General features: G+C 44.8%; 2 protein-coding genes across 2 annotated transcripts; both read right to left on the reverse strand.

Moving 5' to 3' along the window:
* Positions 1 to 697: 697 nt before the first annotated feature.
* On the reverse strand, positions 698 to 1,802 carry LOC125554024 (transcription factor MYB44-like). The gene has a single exon (XM_048717652.1). It carries the CDS (start codon positions 1,715 to 1,717, stop codon positions 980 to 982), a length of 738 nt encoding a protein of 245 aa, XP_048573609.1. The 5' UTR covers positions 1,718 to 1,802; the 3' UTR covers positions 698 to 979.
* An 11,003-nt stretch (positions 1,803 to 12,805) lies between these two features.
* Positions 12,806 to 16,833, reverse strand: LOC125552358 (transcription factor MYB77-like). The gene is made up of 3 exons (XM_048715872.1): positions 16,136 to 16,833; positions 15,877 to 16,058; positions 12,806 to 14,137 (listed from the first exon to the last, which is right to left on the reverse strand). The coding sequence occupies exon 3, from the start codon at positions 13,818 to 13,820 to the stop codon at positions 13,110 to 13,112; it is 711 nt and encodes a 236-aa protein (XP_048571829.1). The 5' UTR covers positions 13,821 to 14,137; positions 15,877 to 16,058; positions 16,136 to 16,833; the 3' UTR covers positions 12,806 to 13,109.
* Positions 16,834 to 24,618: the final 7,785 nt, after the last annotated feature.

Below are 24,618 nucleotides of genomic sequence, written 5' to 3' on the forward strand. Positions count from 1 at the left end.
ATGCGCCAAATGAGGGGTGACCAAGCACTGTTAGGGGTGCGTCCGCGGACGTTTTCATATTTTAATTGAACACTTTCCATTTATGATATGATTAAAGGAGAAGATTGCTTATTTACCAAACATATGCAGATCAAATCACGTCTTATAATAAGAAGAAATCTTTCTTGGTATCAATCCACTTACCCCTCAATCATTGAGAATCAGAAGAATCCTTTTCGAGTTTCCAATTTTTTTTATTTGAAGTCTGGGTTCTTCTATCTTTGACTTATTTTCTTGGCTTCATATACAGAGGGTTAAATTAGGACATCGTGGTTGTAGATGCTCTGAAGTAGTCTAGTAAGAATCTTCTACCGGGTTTATATATGAAAGAAGAGTTCCAACCCAACTGTTTCAGAATTTAGAATTTCAATGCAAACAAAACAAGGTTTCTTCAACAGACCGAAAGTATATCAAACAGAAGCAAGGTAATTAGGACTGTGCAGTGATGAATTGAGGGCAAGGTAATTATATAGAAGTGTTTAAGTGAAGTACTGAACATGAAAAAACGTAATGAACTTCTCACGGAGGTCAAATCTTGATTCCGATCGAACAAGGCACCAAAAAACGCAATAAAGTTTCCAAGAACGTAAAATCTTCCTTGATTGCTGCCAACAAACAAGAAAACTCGATCTGAACAAGAAAAATACTAAAGGTTGAGTTGTTGATTACCAATGGGCAAGGAAATTACAAGTTCAGAATTACACTAACTTCAGACTTTCTTGCTTGCCGAACTAACAAGCAAGACGATTACAGAAAATTCGGAGTTCTCTTGATACCAAGATCCACAGCTCTCCCGTTACAATGGCGTGCAAACTTTCTTGATCACCCCATCATGCACAACTCTACCATCACAAGTCAAATCCCACTACGAAATTCCCCACGATCAACAAAAACTAAGATGAAAGAACAACCAAGTCAAGGCAAGAAGACCAGAATGAATCTACATCCGGTAGGCCTGCAGCGGCATTACGTCGAACACCACCCTCGCCGCCGGCCAGATCCTCAGCTCGGTCAGCGGGTCGCCTGCTCCGCAGGACATGTCACTCGGCGCCGCAGTGCCGGCATCGCCCCTGATATCCCCGGGCACCAGAGGGAACAGCTCGAGGCACTCCCTCGCCGCCGCACATGTCTCAGCCTCCGGCACGACCTCCGTCGAACGAGAGGACATCCTGACATCCCCGCTCGCCAGAGGAAACAACGGCAGGCACCCCGGCGTGACCTCGGGGCTGGCGGCCTTTCGGTCGGCAGAAGGAGCCAACGGGCGCGGGGGTCCCTGCAGGGTGGGCGCGCGCTTGTGGAGGACGGAGTTCCAGCGGTTCTTGATGGCGTTGTCGGTGCGGCCGGAGAGGAACTCGGCGATGGTGGACCAGCGGTTGCCGTAGGCGGCCTGGTACTTGACAATGAGCATGTCCTCCTCGACGGTGAAGGGCTTGACGGCCTCCACCCTGGGGTCGAGGTGCTGGCACCAGCGGAGGCGGCACGACTTGGAGTTGCGGCCGGGCAGAGCTCGGCAGATGGAGTCCCAGTTGTGCGGGCCGCCGCACCGACGGACCTGCTCCCGCAGCAGGTCGTCCTCTCTCTTGGTCCACATCTTCTTGGCCGCGTGCGGCAAGCCGTCGTCGCAGGCGCCGGCGTCGGAGCCTGACGTGGCCGGGAAGGACGACGGCGGCATCACCATCCCGCTAGCTTGAATCGCCTCCGGTTGATGGTTTGTTGCGAGATGGAGATGTTGCGTGCGTGCGGTGGCGAGAGGCCGGAAGAGAAGGTGGACGCGGTTGTGTGGAGGCCGCGGCCGCGTGACTACTTATATACTGTAGATGGACGTGGTTAAACCGAGTCCGAGCAGGAGTCCAAACTGCGTTTTTTCTTATTCTTTGGACGTCGATAACGGCCGAACGTACGGCCTCGTGGCTCGCCAGATCGAACAATTTGTTCGGTGATGACGGGGTGGGCAGCGAACGAACAAATTCGTTCGGGATGAGAGGACTCCCAGCCCGAACGCCCTCCCCCACCCAGCATAGCTTCCGTACTGGGTCGTCCTTATTATGACTAAAACAAAGAAAATAAAGCCTAGTACGGCCCAGTTTGTACTACGAATAAAAAAACGAGAATGCTAAATTCCTGCCGACTGGCAGTTTGCAACAGATCCGAACGGTTCATTCACCGTTGGATCTGCATCAACGTCCCGCGCAAGTTTCATCTCGCACCTTTTTTTTGGCTACCCACGCATGTCTAGGAGGCAGTTTCCTTTTTTCCGGCCACCATTCCCGCGAGGGAGTTTCCTTATTTTTCGGCGCGGGAGTTTCCTTTTTTTGGCCATCATTCCCCGCGAGGTAGTTTTCTTTTTTTCCGGCCATCAATCCCTCGCACAAGTTTCCTTTTTTGGGTCCCTCGATCTGGTTCAATTTCTCGCAAGAAAGATGGAGAGCTTGGAGTCGAACCTCATACCCCTATAGGTTAGTTATGAACTTAAAAACCACTTGGGCTGGCTCGGCTTTGACGACAAATCTAGTTTTCTTTTCTTTTGTACCTTCACATATCCAGCCAAAAAATAACAAAGAAAGGAACGTCGGGTAAATAGCATGGTGCATATGATTCGTACCTGGGGTCCCTACCTAACTAAGTTGATGTCCATTAACCATCTCAAACTAAGTAGATTGTTTGTGTGAACTAAGCTCATTTTGTCTTCAGATTGAAAAAATTATGGATCCGGCAAAAAAATTCTTAAAAACAAAACCCTGGTAAATTCTATGTAAATAGCATATACACCATGCACCTGATATTTTACACAAAAACACCGCAGTAACTTTGATCGAGCAAAAAAGTTGTTAAAAAGATTAAAAAAATACCCCTCAATAACTTCTGTGTAAATAACATGATAACATAAGCCCCGTTGACCTGATAACTTATGTGCATCACCATGATACCATTGACCCAAGGAAAAATTGTTGAAAACATCTTATGATAACTACTATGTAAATAGCATGGTAATTTATGCCCCTCATCACCTCGAGAAAGCTATTTTACAGTCGACTGGAAATTTGCTAATAGATCTGAACGATTCGGTATCCGGCCGATCGGCATCTCATGGTCACGATCGAGCGAGTAAACTACTCCTTCTGCACGTCCCGCATGCGAGAAAATCAGGGTCTCTGGGTCCCCACGTCACCCATGCAGCGTCGCACGTTCTACGCCCGAGGAACGGCTTGATAACTTATGTGTCATAGACGTGATAATTTACATAGTACATACCTGGTATTGACCTGAAAAAAAATCATCAAAACATATCAGCATGTGATCTAGTTTCAAAGGTCTCGTCGCGTTGAATCTTTATGTGAAGACAGTTTCTTAATCCCATGGATAGTTTGAGCTACAAAACATTTTAAATTTTCAGTTTTGAAAAGAATCTAGGCTGACATCATCATTTTTTTATGCATGCATGCGGTTAGCTGCTAATTAAACTAACTATTAGTGGACAGTGAACACACACATAAAAAGGAAACGATATGAACTATGTCGGAAGTTAGCACTACCCTTATGTGAATAGCATGGTAACTCACATATCGCATACCTGATAACTTATGTACCTCGGTCCTAATAACTTTCGCATGGGGGGAGGGGGAGAGGGGGTTGATGAAATATCCCCTCAGTAACTTTTGTGTGAATAGCATGGTAACTCACATATCGCAGACCCGATAACCTATGTACCTCGGTCCTAATAACTTTGGCATGGGGGACGGGGGGGGGGGAGGGGGTTGATGAAATATCCCCTCGGTAACTTTTGTGTGAATAGCATGGTAACTCACATATCGCTGACCTGATAACTTATGTACCTCGGTCCTGAAAACTTTGACATGGAGGGGGGGGTGATGAAATATCCCCTCGGTAAGTTTTGTGTGAATAGCGCATGGCAACTCACATATGCGGACCTGATTACTTATGTACCTCGGTCTTGATAACTTTGGCATGGGGGGAGGGGTTCACAAAATATCATCTCGGTAACTTTGTATGTGAATAGCATGGTATCTCACATATCGTAGACCATGATAATTTATACCCGGTAATATCTGTAAACAACGTGGTAACATATGTAGCTCAGGCATGATACCTTACTTAGCCCAGAAGTGGTAACTTTTGATCCGAAATAAAAGTTGTCTGAACAAATCAATATAGTATCTAGTTTTGATGCTTTCTTCGAGAACCTTTTTCATCGGACCAACGGTTTAAGCTACAAATTTTTTGAAGTTTCGAAATAAAGGGGAATCAAGGATGACATCAACTTTTTGGTATTCTAATTCATTTGCATATGGGGAGAATTCGAGGACAACTTTTATGCCCCGGTAATTTCTATATAAATAAGATGGTAACTTATGTATCATTGACGTGATAACTTTTGACCCCGAAAAAAAGTCGTCGAAATATATCAACATGGGATCTAGATATGAAGATCTCGTCGCGACAAATCTTTTATGTGAAAACAGCTTTTCAATTCGAGCTATGGTTTGTGCTACAAAACATTTTAAAGTTTGAATTTCAAAGAAATCTTTGATGACATCAATAATTTTGTTTTTATATGTATGCATATTTAACAATGCAGCTGCAAGCTCACGCGCATGCAAAATCATCATCGCTCGTCCTGCATGCATGTGTCTTTGCACGATCGTCCGTACCTATAGCTAAAATCCCACCGTCCGGTCGTTAGCACAGTCCATAAAAAAATTATCTATGAAAAAAGAAAGCTCAGAGTTGCCATATTATGAGAAAAACTGCCATTAAAAGAAGAAAATTGAGAACTAAAAAATCCCAGTGATGCAAACCAGAAATTGCCATCTGTCTTTAACCAAGCAAAAAATGAATGCTATGGACAAAAATGATAATGCCTAAAACCTACTATGTGTACAAAAATATAAAATTAACAAAAGACCATATGCAGTAAGTATTTTTCCATGTAATATACAGGACTAATTTCCCATCTAATATAATACCAAAAAATCATACATGAATAAGAATGCAACAATGCGATTCCTTACTTAAAAATTGTATTCTTTCTCGCATCGTCCTAAAAAAAGAATCTTATCTTGCCGCAGGCATTAAACTAAATTTGTCGTGGGACATCTAGTGAATTTGCCATGGTAAGAAAAATAGTTGACATTGTCTTGAAAAAAGAAACTTGCCATGGGCATTAAACTAAATTTATCATGGGACATCTAGGGAATTTGCCATGGAAAAATCAGTTTAAAATTGCCATGAAAAAATGTTGACATTGTGTTGAAAAAAGAAACTCGCCATGGGCATTAAACTGAATTTTCCGTGGGACATCTAGGGAATTTGCCATGGAAAAATCAGTTTAAAATTGCCATGAAAAAATGTTGACATTGTCTTGAAAAAAGAAACTCGCCATGGGCATTAAACTGAATTTTCCGTGGGACATCTAGGGAATTTGCCATGGCAAAATCACTTTAAAAAAAGTTTTTATCAGTTATGCCACCGGTTGTGTCCCACTACTCAGTTTTGCCACTAGAAATTTCAACTGCTCAAAAATGCCATCGCTTCATTAGACACATGCTCAAAAATGGCACTAAACACCATTATTGTGATCTCAAATCTCTGTTGCCATGTTATAATGACATAAATACCTATGAACCAACATGCCAGCTCTCCCTCTATCTCACTACAATAAAGTATGGGGCCCACTTGATCCCAACAGCGTTCTTATTTTCCTGTAAAATTATTCGCTTGGTTACTCCTGACAAGTGGGGCCACACATATCATTGTGAGATAGAGAGAACTGACATGTGGGTCTAGGCTTATTTTTGTCATAGAACATGGTCAACGGGTTTGACGTAAAAATAACAATGTCTAATGGCATTTTTGAGCAAACATCTAACAGAACGACGGCATTTTTGAGATATCTAATGGCATTTTTGAGCAAGCATCTCACGGATTGATGGCATTTTTTGAGCAGTTGTAACTTCTAATGGCAAAACTGAGTAGTGGGACACAACTAGTGGCATAAATGATAAAAACCCAAAAATAAAAATTGACATTGTCTTGAAAAAAAAACTTGCCATGGGCATTAAACTTAATTTGCCGTGGGACATCTAGTGAATTTGCTGTGGTAAAACATAATAGCATCATCTTGAAAAAGAAACTTGCCATGGGAATTAAACTGAATATGTCATGGGACATCTGGTGAATTTGCCATGAAAAAATCACTTTAAAAATTGCCATGGTAAAAAAAGTTGGCATCATCTTGAAAAAAAAGAAACTTGCCATGGGCATTAAATTGAATTTTCCGTGGGACATCTAGTGAATTTGCCATGGCAAAATCACTTTAGAAAATTGCCATGGTAAAAGAAAAGTTGACATGGTCTAAAAAAAAGAAACTTGCCATGTGTATTAAACTGAATTTGCCGTGGGACATCTAGTGAATTTTCCATGGCAAAATCACTTTAAAAATTGCCATGCTGAAAAAGTGTCATCGTCTTGAAAAAAGAAACTTGCCATGGGCATTAAACTGAATTTACCGTCAGACATCTACTAAATTTCCCGTGGAAAAATCATTTTAAACATTGCCATGCTAAAACTTGCCCTGATCTACGAACTAAATTTGCCATGGCCAATTTAGGACACAAAATAATTTATCTTGTCCTAAAAAACTTGCCATGCTATCTAGAGAAAAGTGTGACTTTCCTAGAAGAATGCTTATAAATATGCATGTATAGTGGCCATGGAAAAAAAGACTCAAATTAAGTTTCCCATGTCAATACATCTTAAGTTTGCAAATAATGGCAGAAAAACAACACATATTAAAGTTTTGCATGGCAAACTCGATCTTGAGCTACCCATAGGACGACATGTTAAAGAATTGCCATGGCAATATCACATTATAGACAAATTAAAAACAATGGACAGCCATTCCAGGGAACAAAACAACTACTTCCCATATAAATGTTTAGATCAGAGGAAAACCCCCATCAAAAACACCATGAACAAAACAACTACTTCCCATATACATTGTGAATCTGCGATGCATCTACTCCACCAACAAAGTGTGACCAAACTAAAAAATCCATCTCATCTCTGCCTCAATTTTCGGCCATGGACTTAAATTGCCATCCTTCATTGAAAGCTACATTTGCCTTGGCAAAAGGTGGAGACATGCCATTTTTTTCAATTGTCATGTGATCATGGCAATTAAAATTTGCCATTGTGTTGGGTAAAAGCATGGTAATACTTTGCCATGAGACATAGGGGGAAACTCCAAGCACTTGCCATGTGACAGCTACAAAAAGAAACAAGAGTCTGCAAAATTACCATGATGAAAGAACACATTTTTTGAGAAAATTGCCATGGGCTTGAACAAAACTTTACTGAAATTTGCCATTGCCCCCATTTACTATCACATATCATCTACGGCAAAAAAGAAAGAAAACTGGCCTACTGCCCACATCTAAATTGGACAGAATTTTTTGCCATAGCAAGTATATATAAACATCATGGCAAAAATTGCAGTAACTTTGAAAAAGGGGTCCCACAGTGTTAACAACATGGAAAAAACCAAACAAAAGGGCATGTCACAAGCTGTGAATGTTCTTAACATTCAGAAAAAACAAAACAAAAAAGGGAATCTAGAATCAATGCCAACGCTTGCATTAAATCTGTAGAATACAGAAACCGTAAGTGTTGTGAATCATTGACATGATTTTTAGAGACAACAAATAATATGTTGATAATTTCAGGCGTCCATGCTTCAGTTGTTGGTAAAATTCAGGCATTCAGGCACGGGATGAATTGTGAAGCATTGACAACGAATGACATAGGGAATGAAGCATTGCTCACCTTGAAAACGCTTTCCTAATTGATCTGGCGGAAGTCACGGGTCACGGCGGTCGCTGCGAGGAACAAGCTGTGGTCACGGCGGCGACGCATCCGGCTTGCTCGTCTTGCTGGTACTGCTGTAGAGTAGGAACGTGACCGAGGGCATGGTCTGCGGCTGTGGCCGCTGGCAACACAACGCCGACGGTCAACGCGCCCTAGTGCAGATGCTGCCCGCCGCGCGCCGCGCACGGAGCAGAGTCGTCCTAGCCGCCGGGCGTGGAGAGTCCGGCGCCGAGCATTGGCGTGAGACATCCCTGGCCGCAGGGCATGTAGATGAGGAAGGAGGAGAAGTAGCAAAGAGAAGAGCGCAATGGATTCACCGGCGAGCGGTCGCAGCGCTCCGGCGTACGGCGGCGCGGGGACGACCAGCTCTCGGCGAGAGGAAGGCGTCGGCTGCTGCCTGGGTTGGAGGCGAATCGACGGGAGCTCGGGCGTGGTTGCAGGCAGCAGGGACGCCCGGTCAGGCGGCGGTGCACGACGAGCAGCTCGCCACCCCATATGGGCGTGGTTGCAGGCATCTGGGAGAAGAAAGGAGTGTAGGAGGAGAAAAGGATAGAGACAGAGGAGTGGGGCGGCGTTCGGGACGGCTGTCGTTCATGCCGAACGAGCTTCTTCGCTGACGTGGCGATTTTTGGTGCTCTAGGATTCGTGCCAAAAATCAAACGGCAGAGGAGGCGTTCGGACTGAGAATCTAAAAAACGGTACGTTCGGCATTTATTGATTCCGTTTTCTTTTGCCGTTGGCTGCAAGGAAAGAAGATAGGTGAAGTGGAACAAGCTCACCGAGAGGGGTTTATCTCCCCGTACCCTTTCATGGATCCACCGTCCGTGGTTAATTTAAGATCCGTGCTATTTTTTGGGTCGTTGTCAAAATTTAACACGTTTTAAAATGGTTTGTTCGGTTTTTCTCTTGTTTCAATGTGTATCGTCGTGTTTTCTTTGTTTACCAGTGAAAAATGCACTTGTTTTCTGAACATCAGTAAACACGACGATACACTTGTTATGGATCGAGTTTGCTGATACACGATGAAATATAAGATACGCTTTGAAAGAGGAAGGAAAACTCAATGAACACTTCGAAACATGATAATTCTAAGAAGATAAAAAGTAGCACGAAACTCAAAGCAACCACGAACGATGGATCCGTGTATGGGATATCCTGTGCATGCTAGAATTACTTTTCTTCAAGTTCATCTGGATTTTGGGGCATTCGGCACTTTCATTAGGGTAAATATTAAGCGTGATGTCAATCTGCCATTTACCAACATTTGTTATTGTGTCTAGTTCTGGAAAATGAGAACATTATCAAGTGCAATATGAGAAGACCCCCAAGTTTTGTGCCGCTTTTGGCCTTTTGGGGCATATGCATGAGGAGTGTGAATACAAGGACAAAGACTTGAAGTGGGGCGCATGGCTTAAAGCCGATGCACACACATGGAGAGGCCAATTTTCATGTGGAAGAGGTAGGGCAACATGTATATATGAGGGGGTGACATAGCTGACTTTGGACGTGGCCGTACTGACTTTGGTCCACGCAGAGGTAGAGGGGACTTTGTGGATTGGTGCCTACATTCCAGTTGTGCCTAGAATAAGACCTCAGGGAAGAGAATGAGCTTGCAGACACGACATCTATGTAGGGTAAAAAAGTGTATATATGTCTGAGGGTAAAAAGGGGGTGAGGAAAAGATTATGTTCAGAAGATGAAAGGAGGAAGAAAACACTGTGGATCAATTGAATGTTGTCCCAGTGGATAAGGTGACAAAACCGGGGTAGCTATGAAGATTAGTTAGGACCTAAGTAACTAGAAAAAAACGAAATGATAAGAAAAGACAGAAGGGTCGTGCAAGTTTAGCTTCGAGAGGATCAGCGGCCTCTCTCGGATGCAGTGCGCCGACAAAGATGAAACTCCTATTCTTGAGCTGCCATGGTTTGGTAACACTGCGGCAGTTCGATCATTCCTGGTTGCCCATCACTGTTGTAACCCTAAGGTTTTGCTCCTATTGGAGACACACCTTGATGGCTATCCAGCTGAGTGTTTGTCTAGAAACTTGCGTACGAGATATAAAATTGTCTCGGATAGTGATGAGGAAGGATGGTTAGTGCTATTTTGGAGCAGAGAGGTTAGTGTGTAGAAATTATTTGCAACACCTTATTACACTGGCGGCTAGCCGGAGCAAGAACTATTGAGCCCCCGTTTGGGGATTTAGGTGTGAGATAGCTTCCTAAAGTTTAGCTTGGGGCTGGAGGCCGAAGGACCTCCTCTGTTGTACCTCTTTTTTTGCTCTCACCCTGATCACTTGATCAAACTTTGTCTCCCATATGCTCTCTTCTAAATCTATCAAAGCCAGCCAAGCTGGATCTTTAAAAAAAACACCTTATTACATTTATGTTAAGGTGATGAAGGGGTGGAAGGGAATGGAGACTCACCGGAGCTTATGGTGAATTCCGTTGGGAGGAGAAACACTAGAAATGGGAGCGCATGCGCTACCTATAGTAACACTCTGACTACCCATGCCTATTGGTGGGTAACATAAATGAAATCATGTTCATGGAGGAGAAAGCAGGCCAACCCTCGTCCACGGAAGTATATGCAAGCTTTTTGTGGAGCTCGTAGTGATTGTGAGCTCAAGAACATTGGATTCATAGGCGAAGTGTTTCAGAATTCAGAGTTTAATGCAAACAAGGATATCCGTTTCGAATTTTCAAATTAAGTACTCCCTCCGTTCATTTTTATAATACGTTCCAGACAACACACATTGAATTGTTTTGACTGCCGTCTGAAATGGCTACAACGTCTTATAAAAGTGAACAGAGGGAGTAAATGAACTTCTCAAGGAGGGACGTATATTCCCATTTTTTTCTCTAAACAAATTTGATTCCCGTTGATCCATGTGCCGCTGCCGAAAAACAGAAAAAAGGTACACACGGAAAACGTATAATCTGAGTGAATGCTTCCAACAAGCAAGCAAAATCGGAAATACCCACGAGTATTTATTTTCTTTTGCAAAAATAAAAAATAGCCATGAGTAGTGAAACAAGCGTTCCAATCCCAGCTGTTTCAGAATTCAGATTCAGTGCAAACAACTGAAAAAGGCTGCTTCGTTTTGACAGCGTTTGGCCCTAGAAGATCATGAGCAACTTTTTGATTTCTTGTTGGAAGATCATGAGTAACTGAAGTACTGAATCCAAGCAGATCAGGAGTAACAAGCAAGAGAAAAGGTACTAGAAAGAACGTAAAATCTTTCTGGATTACTTCCAACAATCAACAAGCAAGAAAATTCAGTAATCTCCAGTGAACAAGAAAATTGCTAAAGATTGATTGTTGATTACAATGGTCATGGAAATTACAAGACGTTCAGAATTTTCTTGATCATCAAGAAGCACAAAGAATTAGACTACGTTCAGAACTTTCTTGATTACCTAACCAGCAAGCAATATGACTACAGAAAATCCGGAGTTCTGATGATACCAAGATCCACAGATCTTCTGTAACAATGGAGATGGAGTTCTAACAACATTCTTGATCCATGTGCCGGAAAACGCAAAAAAAAAGGTACACGAAGAATGTATAATCTGTGTGAATGCTTCCAACAAGCAAAGCAAATTCAGAAACACCCACTAGTATTTATTTTCTTTTGCAAAAATAAATAAATAGCCATGAGTACTGAAACAAGCGTTCGAATCCCAGCTGTTTCAGAATTCAGATTCAGTGCAAACAACTGGAAAAGGCTGCTTTGTTTTGACAGCGTTTGGCCCTGGAAGATCATGAGCAACTTTTCGATTTTTTGTTGGAAGATCATGAGTAACTCAAGTACTGAATCCAAGCAGATCAGGAGTAACTGAAGCACATCGACAAGCAAGAAATCTTTCTGGGTTACTTCCAACAACCAACAAGCAAGGAAGTTCGGTAATCTCCAGTGAACAAGAAAATTGCTAAACATTGATTTGTTGATTACAATGGTCATGCAAATTACAAGACGTTCAGAATTTTCTTGATCATCAAGAAGCACAAAGAATTACACTAATTTCAGAACTTTCTTGATTACCTAACCAGCAAGTAAGACGATTACAGAAAATCCAGCGCTCTGTTGATACCAAGATCCAATGGAGTCCTAACAACATTCTCGATCAGCCAGAGCTTCCATTACAAGTCAAATCCCATTCCAAGGAGATCAGGAGTAACAAGCACGAGAAAAGGTACTAGAAAGAACGTAAAATCTTTATGGATTACTTCCAACAATCAACAAGCAAGAAAGTTCAGTAATCTCCAGTGAACAAGGAAATTGCTAAAGATTGATTGTTGATTACAATGGTCATGGAAATTACAAGACGTTCAGAATTTTCTTGATCATCAAGAAGCACAAAGAATTAGACTACGTTCAGAACTTTCTTGATTACCTAACCAGCAAGCAATACGACTACAGAAAATCCGGAGTTCTGATGATACCAAGATCCACAGATCTTCTGTAACAATGGAGATGGAGTTCTAACAACATTCTTGATCCATGTGCCGGAAAACGCAAAAAAAAAAAAAGGTACACGAAGAATGTATAATCTGTGTGAATGCTTCCAACAAGCAAAGCAAATTCAGAAACACCCACTAGTATTTATTTTCTTTTGCAAAAATAAATAAATAGCCATGAGTACTGAAACAAGCGTTCGAATCCCAGCTGTTTCAGAATTCAGATTCAGTGCAAACAACTGGAAAATGCTGCTTTGTTTTGACAGCGTTTGGCCCTGGAAGATCATGAGCAACTTTTCGATTTTTTGTTGGAAGATCATGAGTAACTCAAGTACTGAATCCAAGCAGATCAGGAGTAACTGAAGTGCATCGACAAGCAAGAAAAAGGTACAACCAACAAGCAAGGTAGTTCAGTAATCTCCAGTGAACAAGAAAATTGCTAAAGATTGATTTGTTGATTACAATGGTCATGCAAATTACAAGACGTTCAGAATTTTCTTGATCATCAAGAAGCACAAAGCATTACACTAAGTCCAGAACTTTCTTGATTACCTAACCAGCAAGCAAGACGATTACAGAAAATCCAGCGCTCTGTTGATACCAAGATCCAATGGAGTCCTAACAACATTCTCGATCAGACAGAGCTTCCATTACAAGTCAAATCCCACTAGGAAAATTCCCCACGATCAGCAAAAAGTAAGACGAGAGAACAACAAGTCTAAGCAAATCTACATCCGGTAGGCCTGGAGCGGCATTACGTCGAACACCACCCTCGGCGCCGGCCAGAGCCTCAGCTCGGTGAGCGGGTCGCCTGCTCCGCAAGTCATGTCACCGGGCGGCGCCGCAGCAGCCGTGTTGGCCCTGATATCCCCAGGCGCCAGAGGGAACAGGTCGAGGCACTTCCTCGCCGCCGCAGATGTGTCAGCCTCCGGCACCTCCTCGGCCGAATCAGGGAACAGCGGCAGGCACCGCGGCGTGACCTCGGGGCCCGCGGCCTGCCGGGCGGCGGAAGGAGCCCACGGGCGCGTCTGGCCCTGCTGGGAGGGGGCGTGCTCCTGGCGCTTGCGGAGGACGGAGTTCCAGCGGTTCTTGACGGCGTTGTCGGTGCGGCCGGAGAGGAACTCGGCGATGGTGGACCAGCGGTTGCCGTAGGCGGCCTGGTACTTGACGATGAGCATGTCCTCCTCGACGGTGAAGGGCTTGACGGCCTCCACCCTGGGGTCGAGGTGCTGGCACCAGCGGAGGCGGCACGACTTGGAGTTGCGGCCGGGCAGGCCTCGGCAGATGGAGTCCCAGTTGTGCGGGCCGCCACAGCGCCGCACCTGCTCCCGCAGCAGGTCGTCCTCCTCCTTGGTCCACATCTTCTTGACCCCGTGCGGCGAGCCATCGCCGTCGCAGGCGCCGGCGTCGTTGCCCTGGAAGAACGACGTCGGCATCATCACCCCCCAAGCTTGGATGGATCGCCTCGCCTCCGATGGATGGCTTCTTGCGGGATGGAACTGATGGCGCGTGGCGGTGGCGAGAGGCCGGAAGGGAGAAGGTGAACGCGGTGCGGAGGCCGCCGCTTGGTGCCGCCTTATATAGACGGACGGTGGGCGAAGTGGATCCGAGCAGGAGTCCAAACGCGTCCGCTGCAAGTAAAGGCAGTCCTGGCCTAGCCGAGGAAGCTACGACGGGAGCGGCCAGGATCAGGATATGGAAAGTGGAATTGATTCCGTCGGATCGAAAATCCGTCACATTTATGGAAACCACCCCCCTAAAAAAGGAAGGAGTCTGTCTCTTAAGAGGTATCTTAGCACACGGAAATTGTAGGTAGGTAGAACCCCGATAAGGAGCGAACGTCAGATTTCTATCGACCTGATTCCGAACGAATCGTTCGGCATGGCAAGGGGGAACGACCGAACGATCTCGTTCGGCGTGGGAGACCTCCCAGCGCGAACACGTCCAGAAACGCCAACATGGGCCTGTTGCACGGGCATCAAAAGGAAAACAGGCCCAATACTAAAACAGAAAAAACTGAGAAAAAATAGAAATCTAGAAATTCATAGAAAAAATAGCTGATGAAAAATACGACAAAAATCTAGAAATTCATAGAAAAAATAGCTGATGAAAAATATATTAAAATTGCCATGGTCCAACAAAAAAATAAACTTGCCATGCTAGAAAATAAATTTGCCATGGTTTTAAATAAATTGCCGTTGGTCACAACAATTTGCCGCTGTTGTAAATTGCCATGGCAATAAAAGTTGAAATTTGCCGCGACGATTTAGGTAAAACTGCCATGGCAAAACAAAATTGAAAGAGCAAACTTGTCGTGCTCTCAAACTAATTTGTAATGGCCATGACAAACATTCTTCGGATGGACATGGCAAGAAGACACAACGAACCATGGCAAAAAATGCATTTAGTTGCCATTGGAAAAAAAACATAGCTATAAACAAAATACTGATTTTAGTTGCCATGGCAAGTTTGCCATGATTTTGAGCATATTAGGTTGCCATGTTTTTAAACATCTTTAGTTGCCATGGCAAGTTTGCCATGTTTTCGAACATATTAATTAAATTTTTGTGCCATGCTTGCCATGTTATTGTACAAACTTAATTTAAAAAGTTTGCCATGTATTTCCACATCTTTAGTTTGCCGTGGCAAGTTTGCATAAGGTTTTGAGCAATTTAAAATATCATGGCAAGTTTGCCATGTTTTTGAACATCTGAAAAGTTTGACATGTTTTTGAACATCATAAGTTGCCATGGCAAATATGCCATATTTTTGAACATCTATAACTTTGCCATGGCAAGTTTGCATGTTTTTGAACATGTTAATTATAGAAGTTTGCCATGTTCTTGAACAAAGTTTGCCATGTTTTTTAACATCTTAAATTGCCATGTCAAGTTTGCCATGTTTTTGAACATCTATAACTTTGCCATGTTTTTAACATCTTAAGTTGCCATGGCAACTTTGCCATGTTTTTAACATCTATAACTTTACCATATTTTTTAACATCTTAAGTTGCCATCACAACTTTTCTAATAACTAACTTAGAATTTTTTTTCACTCTACAAATTTGCCATGGCAACTTTTTGATAAAAACTTAGAATTATTTGTCTCTCTACAATTTGCCATGACAACTTTTCTGGTAACAACTTAGAATTATTTTTCTCTCAACAATTTGCCATGGCAAATTTTTTATAACAACTTAGAATTATTGTCTCTATCTACAATTTTTTGACATGGTAACTTTTCTGATAACTAACTTAGATTATTTTCTCTCTACATTTTGACATGGCAACTTTTTTATAACAACTTAGAATTATTAATTGTGCCTACCTTTGTTTGGACTACTCAGAATTCACAAAACATAATGGAAAACACCCCCCCCCCCCCCCCCTGTTCTTAACTCCCTTATGAATTGCATTCGAGGTAGTCCTGTAACTGAGTACACTAGCTGATTAACTCACATGAGAACTGGCTATATGGCTGGGTCAAGGCACATACTGAATTATGAGCTTCTGCAGCAGCATAACACATGAATCAGTCCAACTTGCCCAAAAATTATCTTCAGTATCAGCACCGCCTGCCAACAATCCCTCTGAGACATGACCGGAGCTACTCTAGCAACAGACACGCCTTGACGTCCGGCCGTCGTGTATATCCTGCACGGTGTAGTTGCTCCACTACTGCAGATAAGAATGGGTCTGCTATATCAATCTCCAACCACGCTAGAAATGAAGGAGAGGTGTGCGACGAATTGTACCTCACGGAGCAGCAGACACTGAATCCTCGACGGCGGCGGCATGTGATGTCGGGATCACTTGCTGGTGCGCATGAGCATCTCCCACTGGCGCCAGATGGGGCGCCGGCACCCCCAAGCATCAACATGTCGGCGTAGGCTCTGTCACAGATCTCCACCTCCGCGCCCCGCCTCATCGAGCTGCGACGCTTCGGCGATGACTCCGCTCCTCGCCCTTCCGCGCAACGCAACCTTGAGCAGCGCTACGACAGCGATGGCTCCGCTCCTCCCCTTCCGTTCCAGACCTCCTCAAGCAGCGCCACCCCCTTCCCTCTCTCGCCGTCGAGATGGTGGTCGCCAGGGAGGAGACTGCCGATGGCAAGCGCGCGGAAGGGGGCAGGTGATGGAGGTTCCTCGGGTGCGAGCTCGGGGAGACGAGCTGCACGGGGCTTGGGCGTGTGATGCGCTACTCACCGGGGATCTGGTCGCCGTCGGGCCTGGGTTCGGACGCCCATGGGTAGCTGTCGACCTCGATCCGGTCGGAGATGCGTGGCGTCGGGATGAAGCAAGGGGGAGGCGCTGCGGGCTCAGCTCACCGGATTCTCGCCGGAGGTGCGCGGGCGTGGCAGCTCTCCTCCGATCGAGAGAAGGAGGATCTGTGAGATGGGAGAGATTAGCGAGTGGGGAGAGAAGAACGGATAAGTGAGGATGTGTCGTTCGGGTCGAGCCCCTTTTAGAGCATTACTATTAACCCTCGAACCCTCAAATCCTTAAAGCAGTTTTAAGGGTTAAGAAATGCCATTTTTGACACTTTTAAAGGTTGAAAAACAGGGTAAATACTAGAACCTTCAAACCCAACCCTTAAACTGTTTTAAGGATTAGATTTGAGGGTTCTAGTCTTTGCCTCGACCCCGACCTTTAAATCTATCATTTGACATCTCACAAATTATGACAACAAAAACATAATCAACTTCCAAACAAACTACAAATGACAATTGTTGATGCATGGTTTAATAGTTTACATCACAAAATCATCATCTTCCTCCTTTCATCGGCACCATCACCAAAAAGTTGCACCTCGGCGCCATCTCCTAGACCACAAGCGGGCTCCATCAAGCATCTCCATCGGCACCGGTGGAGTCGTACACACCGCCATCACCACAACTACTCATCGGAGTGTCACCTCGAAAAGTAGAGGACGCAACACGGAACATCCTCTTCCTCTCCGCGATGTCCTCCTTGTAGTCCTTCCACCATTGCAATTGGTCTTCATCCATGTCCTTCTTGGACATCATCATGTGCTCTTTCTCTTCCACCATGAGTTCTTTACATACCTTTGCCTCTTTGAGCTTGATCATCCTCTCCTCCAACTCGGCCTTGCGCTTTGCTTCTTCACGCTTTGCTTCAACTTGTGCAAGCTTGACCTCTTTCTTCTTCTCGGTGATAAGAAGTTTCGTCTCCAATGTCTTCGTTGTCAATTCCTCTCTTGTCTTCATCATGTGGTCCATCTTCCCCCTTAGGCTTGACGCCTCTTTTTCCATCTTCACCCTTAGCTTGCCCTTCTTGGTTCCCTCGGGCTTGCCCAAGTTCCTCTCCTCCTCATCTTCACTATCATCCATCCTTAGCATTGCCGACTTCTTGGATGCGGTCTCTTGATCCCTCAACTTCCACTTGTCAAAGGTTTGAAGAATTGACCAAACATGCATAAATGGGAATGGCTTGCCCTTGGAAGCGGCCATCTCCTTGTACTTCATGCCGGCAATTGTCTCCTATCAACCACACATAAATCACATAAGAACCCACCAATAGCATAGTGCACACACATAATCAAAATAGTGAAGAAATATGTACTCACATAGTCACTCTCCACGGTTCCACTAGGTGGTGCATCTATCACTTGGTCCATGGCCGCACTCCAACGAGAACAAGCGGGCTTGATCAACTCCCACCGGCCTTGAAGCGACCGGAAAGTGCGATGGATGAACCCACTATTCTTTGGCTTGATCCTACAATAGACGTCCTCGATCCTTTGCCAATACCGTTTACCGATTTGATCGGTGCCGGTGGTTGCATCCATTCCCACAGCTGCCCAAGCACGAACCAAGAGGACATCTTCCGCCTCGGTGTAGTTTGTCGACCGCACGTGTGGGCGGGAAGCGGCGGTGAATGCCTCCTCCCCTATCTCGGCCACCTCCTCCTCGTCATCCCCTTCATCCTCCTCATCTTCCTCCTTTTCCTCCAAGTCGCCACCAACCCTAAAGGGGTCTAGAGGCGGAGCTCCGAGGTCCACCTCCGCGTTTTGGAGGAGGTCCATGAACGAGGATGGGGTTGCCATTTCCTCGAACACCTCGTGCGCGGCGGGAGGAGGTTCGGCGACGGCGGCCGCCGCGGGCTTCTTCCGCGCCGTGAGCTTCTTCCGCGGCTTGGACACGGCCGGGGACGAGCCGGCGACCTTGGAGGCCGCCCCTCGCGGCCCATGAGAGGCCACCTTCGGCCGGCTCTTCTTGGTGGCCGGGGCGGGCGGCGGGGAGGCGGCGAGGGCAGGTGCCGGGGCGGTGACGGTGGCCGGGGCGGTGACGGTGGTCGGGGCGGCAGGAGGAGGTGCGAGGCCCGCCCACCGCCGCTTGGCCCTGACGTGGGTCGCCGCCACCACGTCGGCCACGGTCGGGTGGGCGGGGCCGGGGGCGGGGGCGGGCGGGACGGGCGGGGCGGGCGCGGCGGCGGTGCGGCCCTCCATGGCCGGCACGGCAGGAGGCGGCGGGAGGAGAAGGCCGGGAGGAGGAGGCGGTTTGCTCCCGCGCGAGCGAGGAGCGAGCGAGGAGGAGGAGTGCGGGTTGGGGGGCGATTTTCCCCTCAACCCCTACTTCTACAGATTGCAAAGTGGTTTGAGGGTTGGACCTCTAAATTTTTTTACGGGTTTGAGGGTTTAGAGGTTCTAGTCTACGGCGTTTTTTCGGTGAAAACTGTAAAAAGTGGTTATTTTTAGGGGTTTGAGGGTTTGAGGGCTCTACTAGTAATGCTCTTAAACCGAACGAGTCCCTCTGGTTGACGTGGCTCTCTCCACCGCTTTAAGATCCATGCTCGAAATCAACGGCTAGAAGGGCCTCGATAACTACCGAACGTTCGGTATGGGAGAGCCCCAGATCGAACGATTCGTTCGGTCCCGTGGGAGGCATCGATCGAACTCATGCGTTCGGGACGAGAATCACCAAGCCCGAACACCCTACCTCAGGGGCCTAGAGGCCTTTTTGTTGTGAAAAAAAGCCTAGATTGTGCCAATTTTTACTGTGACAGAAAAAGTGTTGGGTAACGTAGTAATTTCAAAAAAGTTCCTACGCACACACAGGATCATGGTGATGCATAGCAACGAGAGGGGAGAGTATGTCTACCTACCCTCGTAGACCGAAAGCGGAAGCGTTATATCAACGCGGTTGATGTAGTTGTACGTCTTCACGATCCGACCGATCCAAGTACCGAAAGCACGACACTTTCGAGTTCTGCACACGTTCGGCTCGGTGACGTTCTCGCCTTCTCGATCCAGCAAGAGGGGCGAAGTAGTAGATGAGTTCCGGCAGCACGACGGCGTGGTGACGGTGTTGGTGAATAACAATCTCCGCAGGGCTTACCTAAGCACTACGAAAACTATGACCGAGGATAAACTAGAGGGGACGGGGTAGCCAACACACGGCTTGGTGTTTCTTGATGTGTCTTTGGTGCTAGCCCTGCCCCTCTATTTATATGTTGAGCCCTGGTGTCGAAACTTGGAGCAAAAGCCTCCTCAAAGTCGATTTTGCCCGAAAGGCAAGAGCCCCACTCGGACTCCAGGACAAAACGCCACAATCCTTGGCGTCTGGCCCAGACGCCATGGGCCTCGGCATCTGGCCCAGGGCCAGACGCCAGGGTCTTCGACGTTTGGCCCCCTGGCCTCCGCAAAACTCCTTTTGCACCGACTTATTGCCCCTTGGGCCTGACCCCTTGGCCTAACCATATCATCCAATATATGAATCTTTACCTCCGGACCATTCCGGAGATCCTCGTCATGTCCGTGATCTCATCCGGGACTCTGAACAACATTCGGTTACCAACATACATAACTCATAAATACTATATCGTCAACGAACGTTAAGCTTGCGGACCCTACAGGTTCGAGAACTATGTAGACATGACCGAGACATCTCTATGGTCAATAACCAATAGCGAGACCTGGATGCCCATATTGGCTCCTACATATTCTACGAAGATCTTTATCGGTCAGACCGCATAACAACATACGTTGTTCCCTTTGTCATCGGTATGTTACTTGCCCGAGATTCGATCGTCGGTATCTCAATACCTAGTTCAATCTCGTTACCGGCAAGTCTCTTTACTCGTTCCGTAACACATCATCCCGCAACTAACTCATTAGTTGCAATGCTTGCAAGGCTTAAGTGATGTGTATTACCGAGTGGGCCCAAAGATACCTCTCCGACAATCGGAGTGACAAATCCTAATCTCGAAATACGCCAATCCAACAAGTACCTTCGGAGACACCTGTAGAGCACCTTTATAATCGCCCAGTTACGTTGTGACGTTTGGTGGCACACAAAGTGTTTCTCCGGTAAACGGGAGTTGCATAATCTCATAGTCATAAGAACATGTATAAGTCATGAAGAAAGCAATAGCAACAAACTAAACGATCAAGTGCTAAGCTAACGGAATGGGTCAAGTCAATCACATCATTCTCCTAATGATGTGATCCCGTTAATCAAATGATAACTCATGTCTATGGTTAGGAAACATAACCATCTTTGATCAATGAGCTAGTCAAGTAGAGGCATACTAGTGACACTATGTTTGTCTATGTATTCACACATGTATCATGTTTCTGGTTAATACAATTCTAGCATGAATAATAAACATTTATCATGATATAAGGAAATATAAATAACAACTTTATTATTGCCTCTAGAGCATATTTCCTTCAGTCTCCCACTTGCACTAGAGTCAATAATCTAGTTCACATCGTCATGTGATTTAACACCAATAGTTCACATCTTTATGTGATTAGTTCACATCTCCATATGACTAACACCCATAGGGTTTACTAGAGTCAATAATCTAGTTCTCGTCGCTATGTGATTAACACCCAAAGAGTACTAAGGTGTGATCATGTTTTGCTTGTGAGAGAAGTTTAGTCTACGGGTCTGCCACATTCAGATCCGTATGTATTTTGCAAATTTCTATGTCAACAATGCTCTGCACGGAGCTACTCTAGCTAATTGCTCCCACTTTCAAAATGTATCCAGATTAAGACTTTAGAGTCATCTGGATCAGTGTCAAAATTTGCATCGACGTAACCTTTTACGACGAACCTTTTGTCACCTCCATAATCGAGAAACATATCCTTATTCCACTAAGGATAATTTTGACCGCTGTCCAGTGATCTACTCCTAGATCACTATTGTACTCCCTTGCTAAACTCAGTGTAGGGTATACAATAGATCTGGTACATAGTATGGCATACTTTATAGAAACTATGGCTGAGACATAGGGAATGACTTTCATTCTCTTTCTATCTTCTGCCGTGGTCGGGCTTTGAGTCTTACTCAATTTCACACCTTTGTGACACAGGCAAGAACTCTTTCTTTGACTGTTCCATTTTGAACTTCTTCAAAATCTTGTCAAGGTATGTACTCATTGAAAAACTTATCAAGCGTCTTGATCTATCTCTATAGATCTTGATGCTTAATATGTAAGCAGTTTCACTGAGGTCTTTCTTTGAAAAACTCCTTTCAAACACTCCTTTATGCTTTGCAGAATAATTCTACATTATCTCCGATCAACAATATGTCGTTCACATGTACTTATCAGAAGTGTTGTAGTGCTCTCACTCACTTTCTTGTAAATACAGGCTTCATCGTAAGTCTGTATAAAACTATATGCTTTGATCAACTTATCAAAGCATATATTCCAACTCCGAGATGCTTGCACCAGTCCATAGATGGATCGCTGGAGCTTGCATATTTTGTTAGCACCTTTAGGATTGACAAAACCTTCTGGTTGCATCATATACAACTCTTCTTTAAAAATAATGCAATTTTGTTTATCCATTTACCAAATTTCATAAAATGCGGCAATTGCTAACATGATTCGGACAGACTTAAGCATAGATACGAGTGAGAAACTCTCATCGTAGTCAACACCTTGAACTTGTCGAAAACCTTTTGCGACAATTCTAGCTTTGTAGATAGTAACACTACTATCAGCGTCCGTCTTCTTCTTGAAGATCCATTTAATCTCAATGTCTTGCCGATCAATGGGCAAGTCAATCAAAGTCCATACTTTGTTCTCATACATGGATCTCATCTTAGATTTCATGGCCTCAAGCCATTTCGCAGGAATCTGGGCTCATCATCGCTTCCTCATAGTTCGTAGGTTCATCATGGTCAAGTAACATGACCTCCAGAACAGGATTACCGTACCACTCTGGTGCGGATCTCACTTTGGTTTACCTACGAGGTTCGGTAGTAACTTGATCTGAAGTTACATGATCATCATCATTAGCTTCCTCACTAATTGGTGTAGTAGTCACATGAACAGATTTCTGTGATGAACTACTTTCCAATAAGGGAGCAGGTACAGTTACTTCATCAAGTTCTACTTTCCTCCCACTCACTTCTTTTGAGAGAAACTCCTTCTTTAGAAAGGATCCATTCTCAGCAATGAATAACTTGTCTTCGGATCTGTGATAGAAGGTGTACCCAACATTTTCTTTTGGGTATCCTATGAAGACGCACTTCTCCGATTTGGGTTTGAGCTTATCAGGTTGGAACTTTTTTCACATAAGCATTGCAACCTGAAACTTTAAGAAACGACAGATTAGGTTTCTTGCCAAACCATAGTTCATACGGTGTCATCTCAACGGATTTAGATGGTGCCCTATTTAACGTGAATGTAGCTGTCTCTAATGCATAACCCCAAAACGATAGTGGTAAATCGGTAAGAGACATCATAGATCGCACCATATCTAATAAAGTATGGTTACGACGTTCGGACACACCATTATACTGTGGTGTTCCAGGTGGCGTGAGTAGTGAAACTATTTCACATTGTTTTAACTAAAGGCCAAACTCGTAACTCAAATATTTTACTTCTGTGATCATATCATAGAAACTTTTATTTTTGTTACGATGATTCTTCACTCTGAAATTCTTTGAACTTTTCCAATGTTTCAGACTTGTGTTTCATCAAGTAGATATACTCATATCTGCTCAAATCATCTGTGAAGATCAAAAAATAATGATACCTGCCGCGAGCCTCAATATTCATCGGACCACATACATCAGTATGTATGATTTCCAACAAATCTGTTGCTTGCTCCATTGTTCTTGAGAAAGGAGTCTTAGTCATCTTTGCCCATGAGGCATGGTTCGCAAGCATCAACTGATTCATAATCAAGTGATTCCAAAAGCCCATCAGCATGGATTTTCTTCATGCGCTTTTCACCAATATGACCTAAACGACAATGCCACAAATAAGTTGCACTATCATTATTAACTTTGCATCTTTTGGCTTCAATATTATGAATATGTGTATCACTACGATCGAGATTCAACAAACCATTTTCATTGGGTGCATAACCATAGAAGGTTTTATTCATGTAAACAGAATAACAATTATTCTCCAACTTAAATGAATAACCATATTGCAATAAACATGATCAAATCATATTCATGCTCAACGCAAACACCAAATAACACTTATTTAGGTTCAACACTAATCCCGAAAGTGTAGGGAGTGTACGATGATGATCATATCTGTTGGGGATATGAGTACTGGAGGTAAACCGGCTCAGAATGGCCGGGTTAGCTCCATAAAGATAGAAGCCCATGAAGACATAAAGATGGTGGCGCTTTATGAAGGCCCAAGTCCCAAAGGCGAGTTAAAGCCTGTAGATGTAAACCGACTCTATCATGTAAACTGTATTGTAGGTTAGAGGAATAGAGACCGAGCCGGACACATCTATGATCCGGCCTCGGGACTCTGTAAACCGGCGGGCGTCAGCCTGTGTATATAAAGGGACGACCCGGCCGTGGTTTGAGGACAACACACAACAACTCGAGAGCTAGGCAAAGCGGATTTGCTCCCTGGTCATCGAAACCCCAGCAATACCAATCACAACTAGACGTAGGCTTTTACCTTCATCGAAGGGGCCGAACTAGTATAAAGTCCCTCGTGTCCCTTGTCCGGTTTAACCCCTTTAAGCTAACCCGTAGCGATGGCTCCACGACTAAGTCCTTTCACGAGGACATCTGCCGTGACAAACCCACGACAGTTGGCGCCCACCGTGGGGCTATCGCACGATGGTTTCGAGTTCTTGAAGGGCAGCTTTGATGGACTCAAGGGATACGCCGTGGGCCGGATGACGAAGAGTCGTCGCGGCAAGCTCTACATCGACGACACAGGATGGGGTCCCGATGCCGGTTCAATCGAATACGGGTACCGGGTCCCCTTTGGTGGGATCCACG

The sequence above is a fragment of the Triticum urartu genome, chromosome 4 (assembly GCF_003073215.2).
Source record: "Triticum urartu cultivar G1812 chromosome 4, Tu2.1, whole genome shotgun sequence".
In the NCBI taxonomy this organism is placed as follows: domain Eukaryota; kingdom Viridiplantae; phylum Streptophyta; class Magnoliopsida; order Poales; family Poaceae; genus Triticum; species Triticum urartu.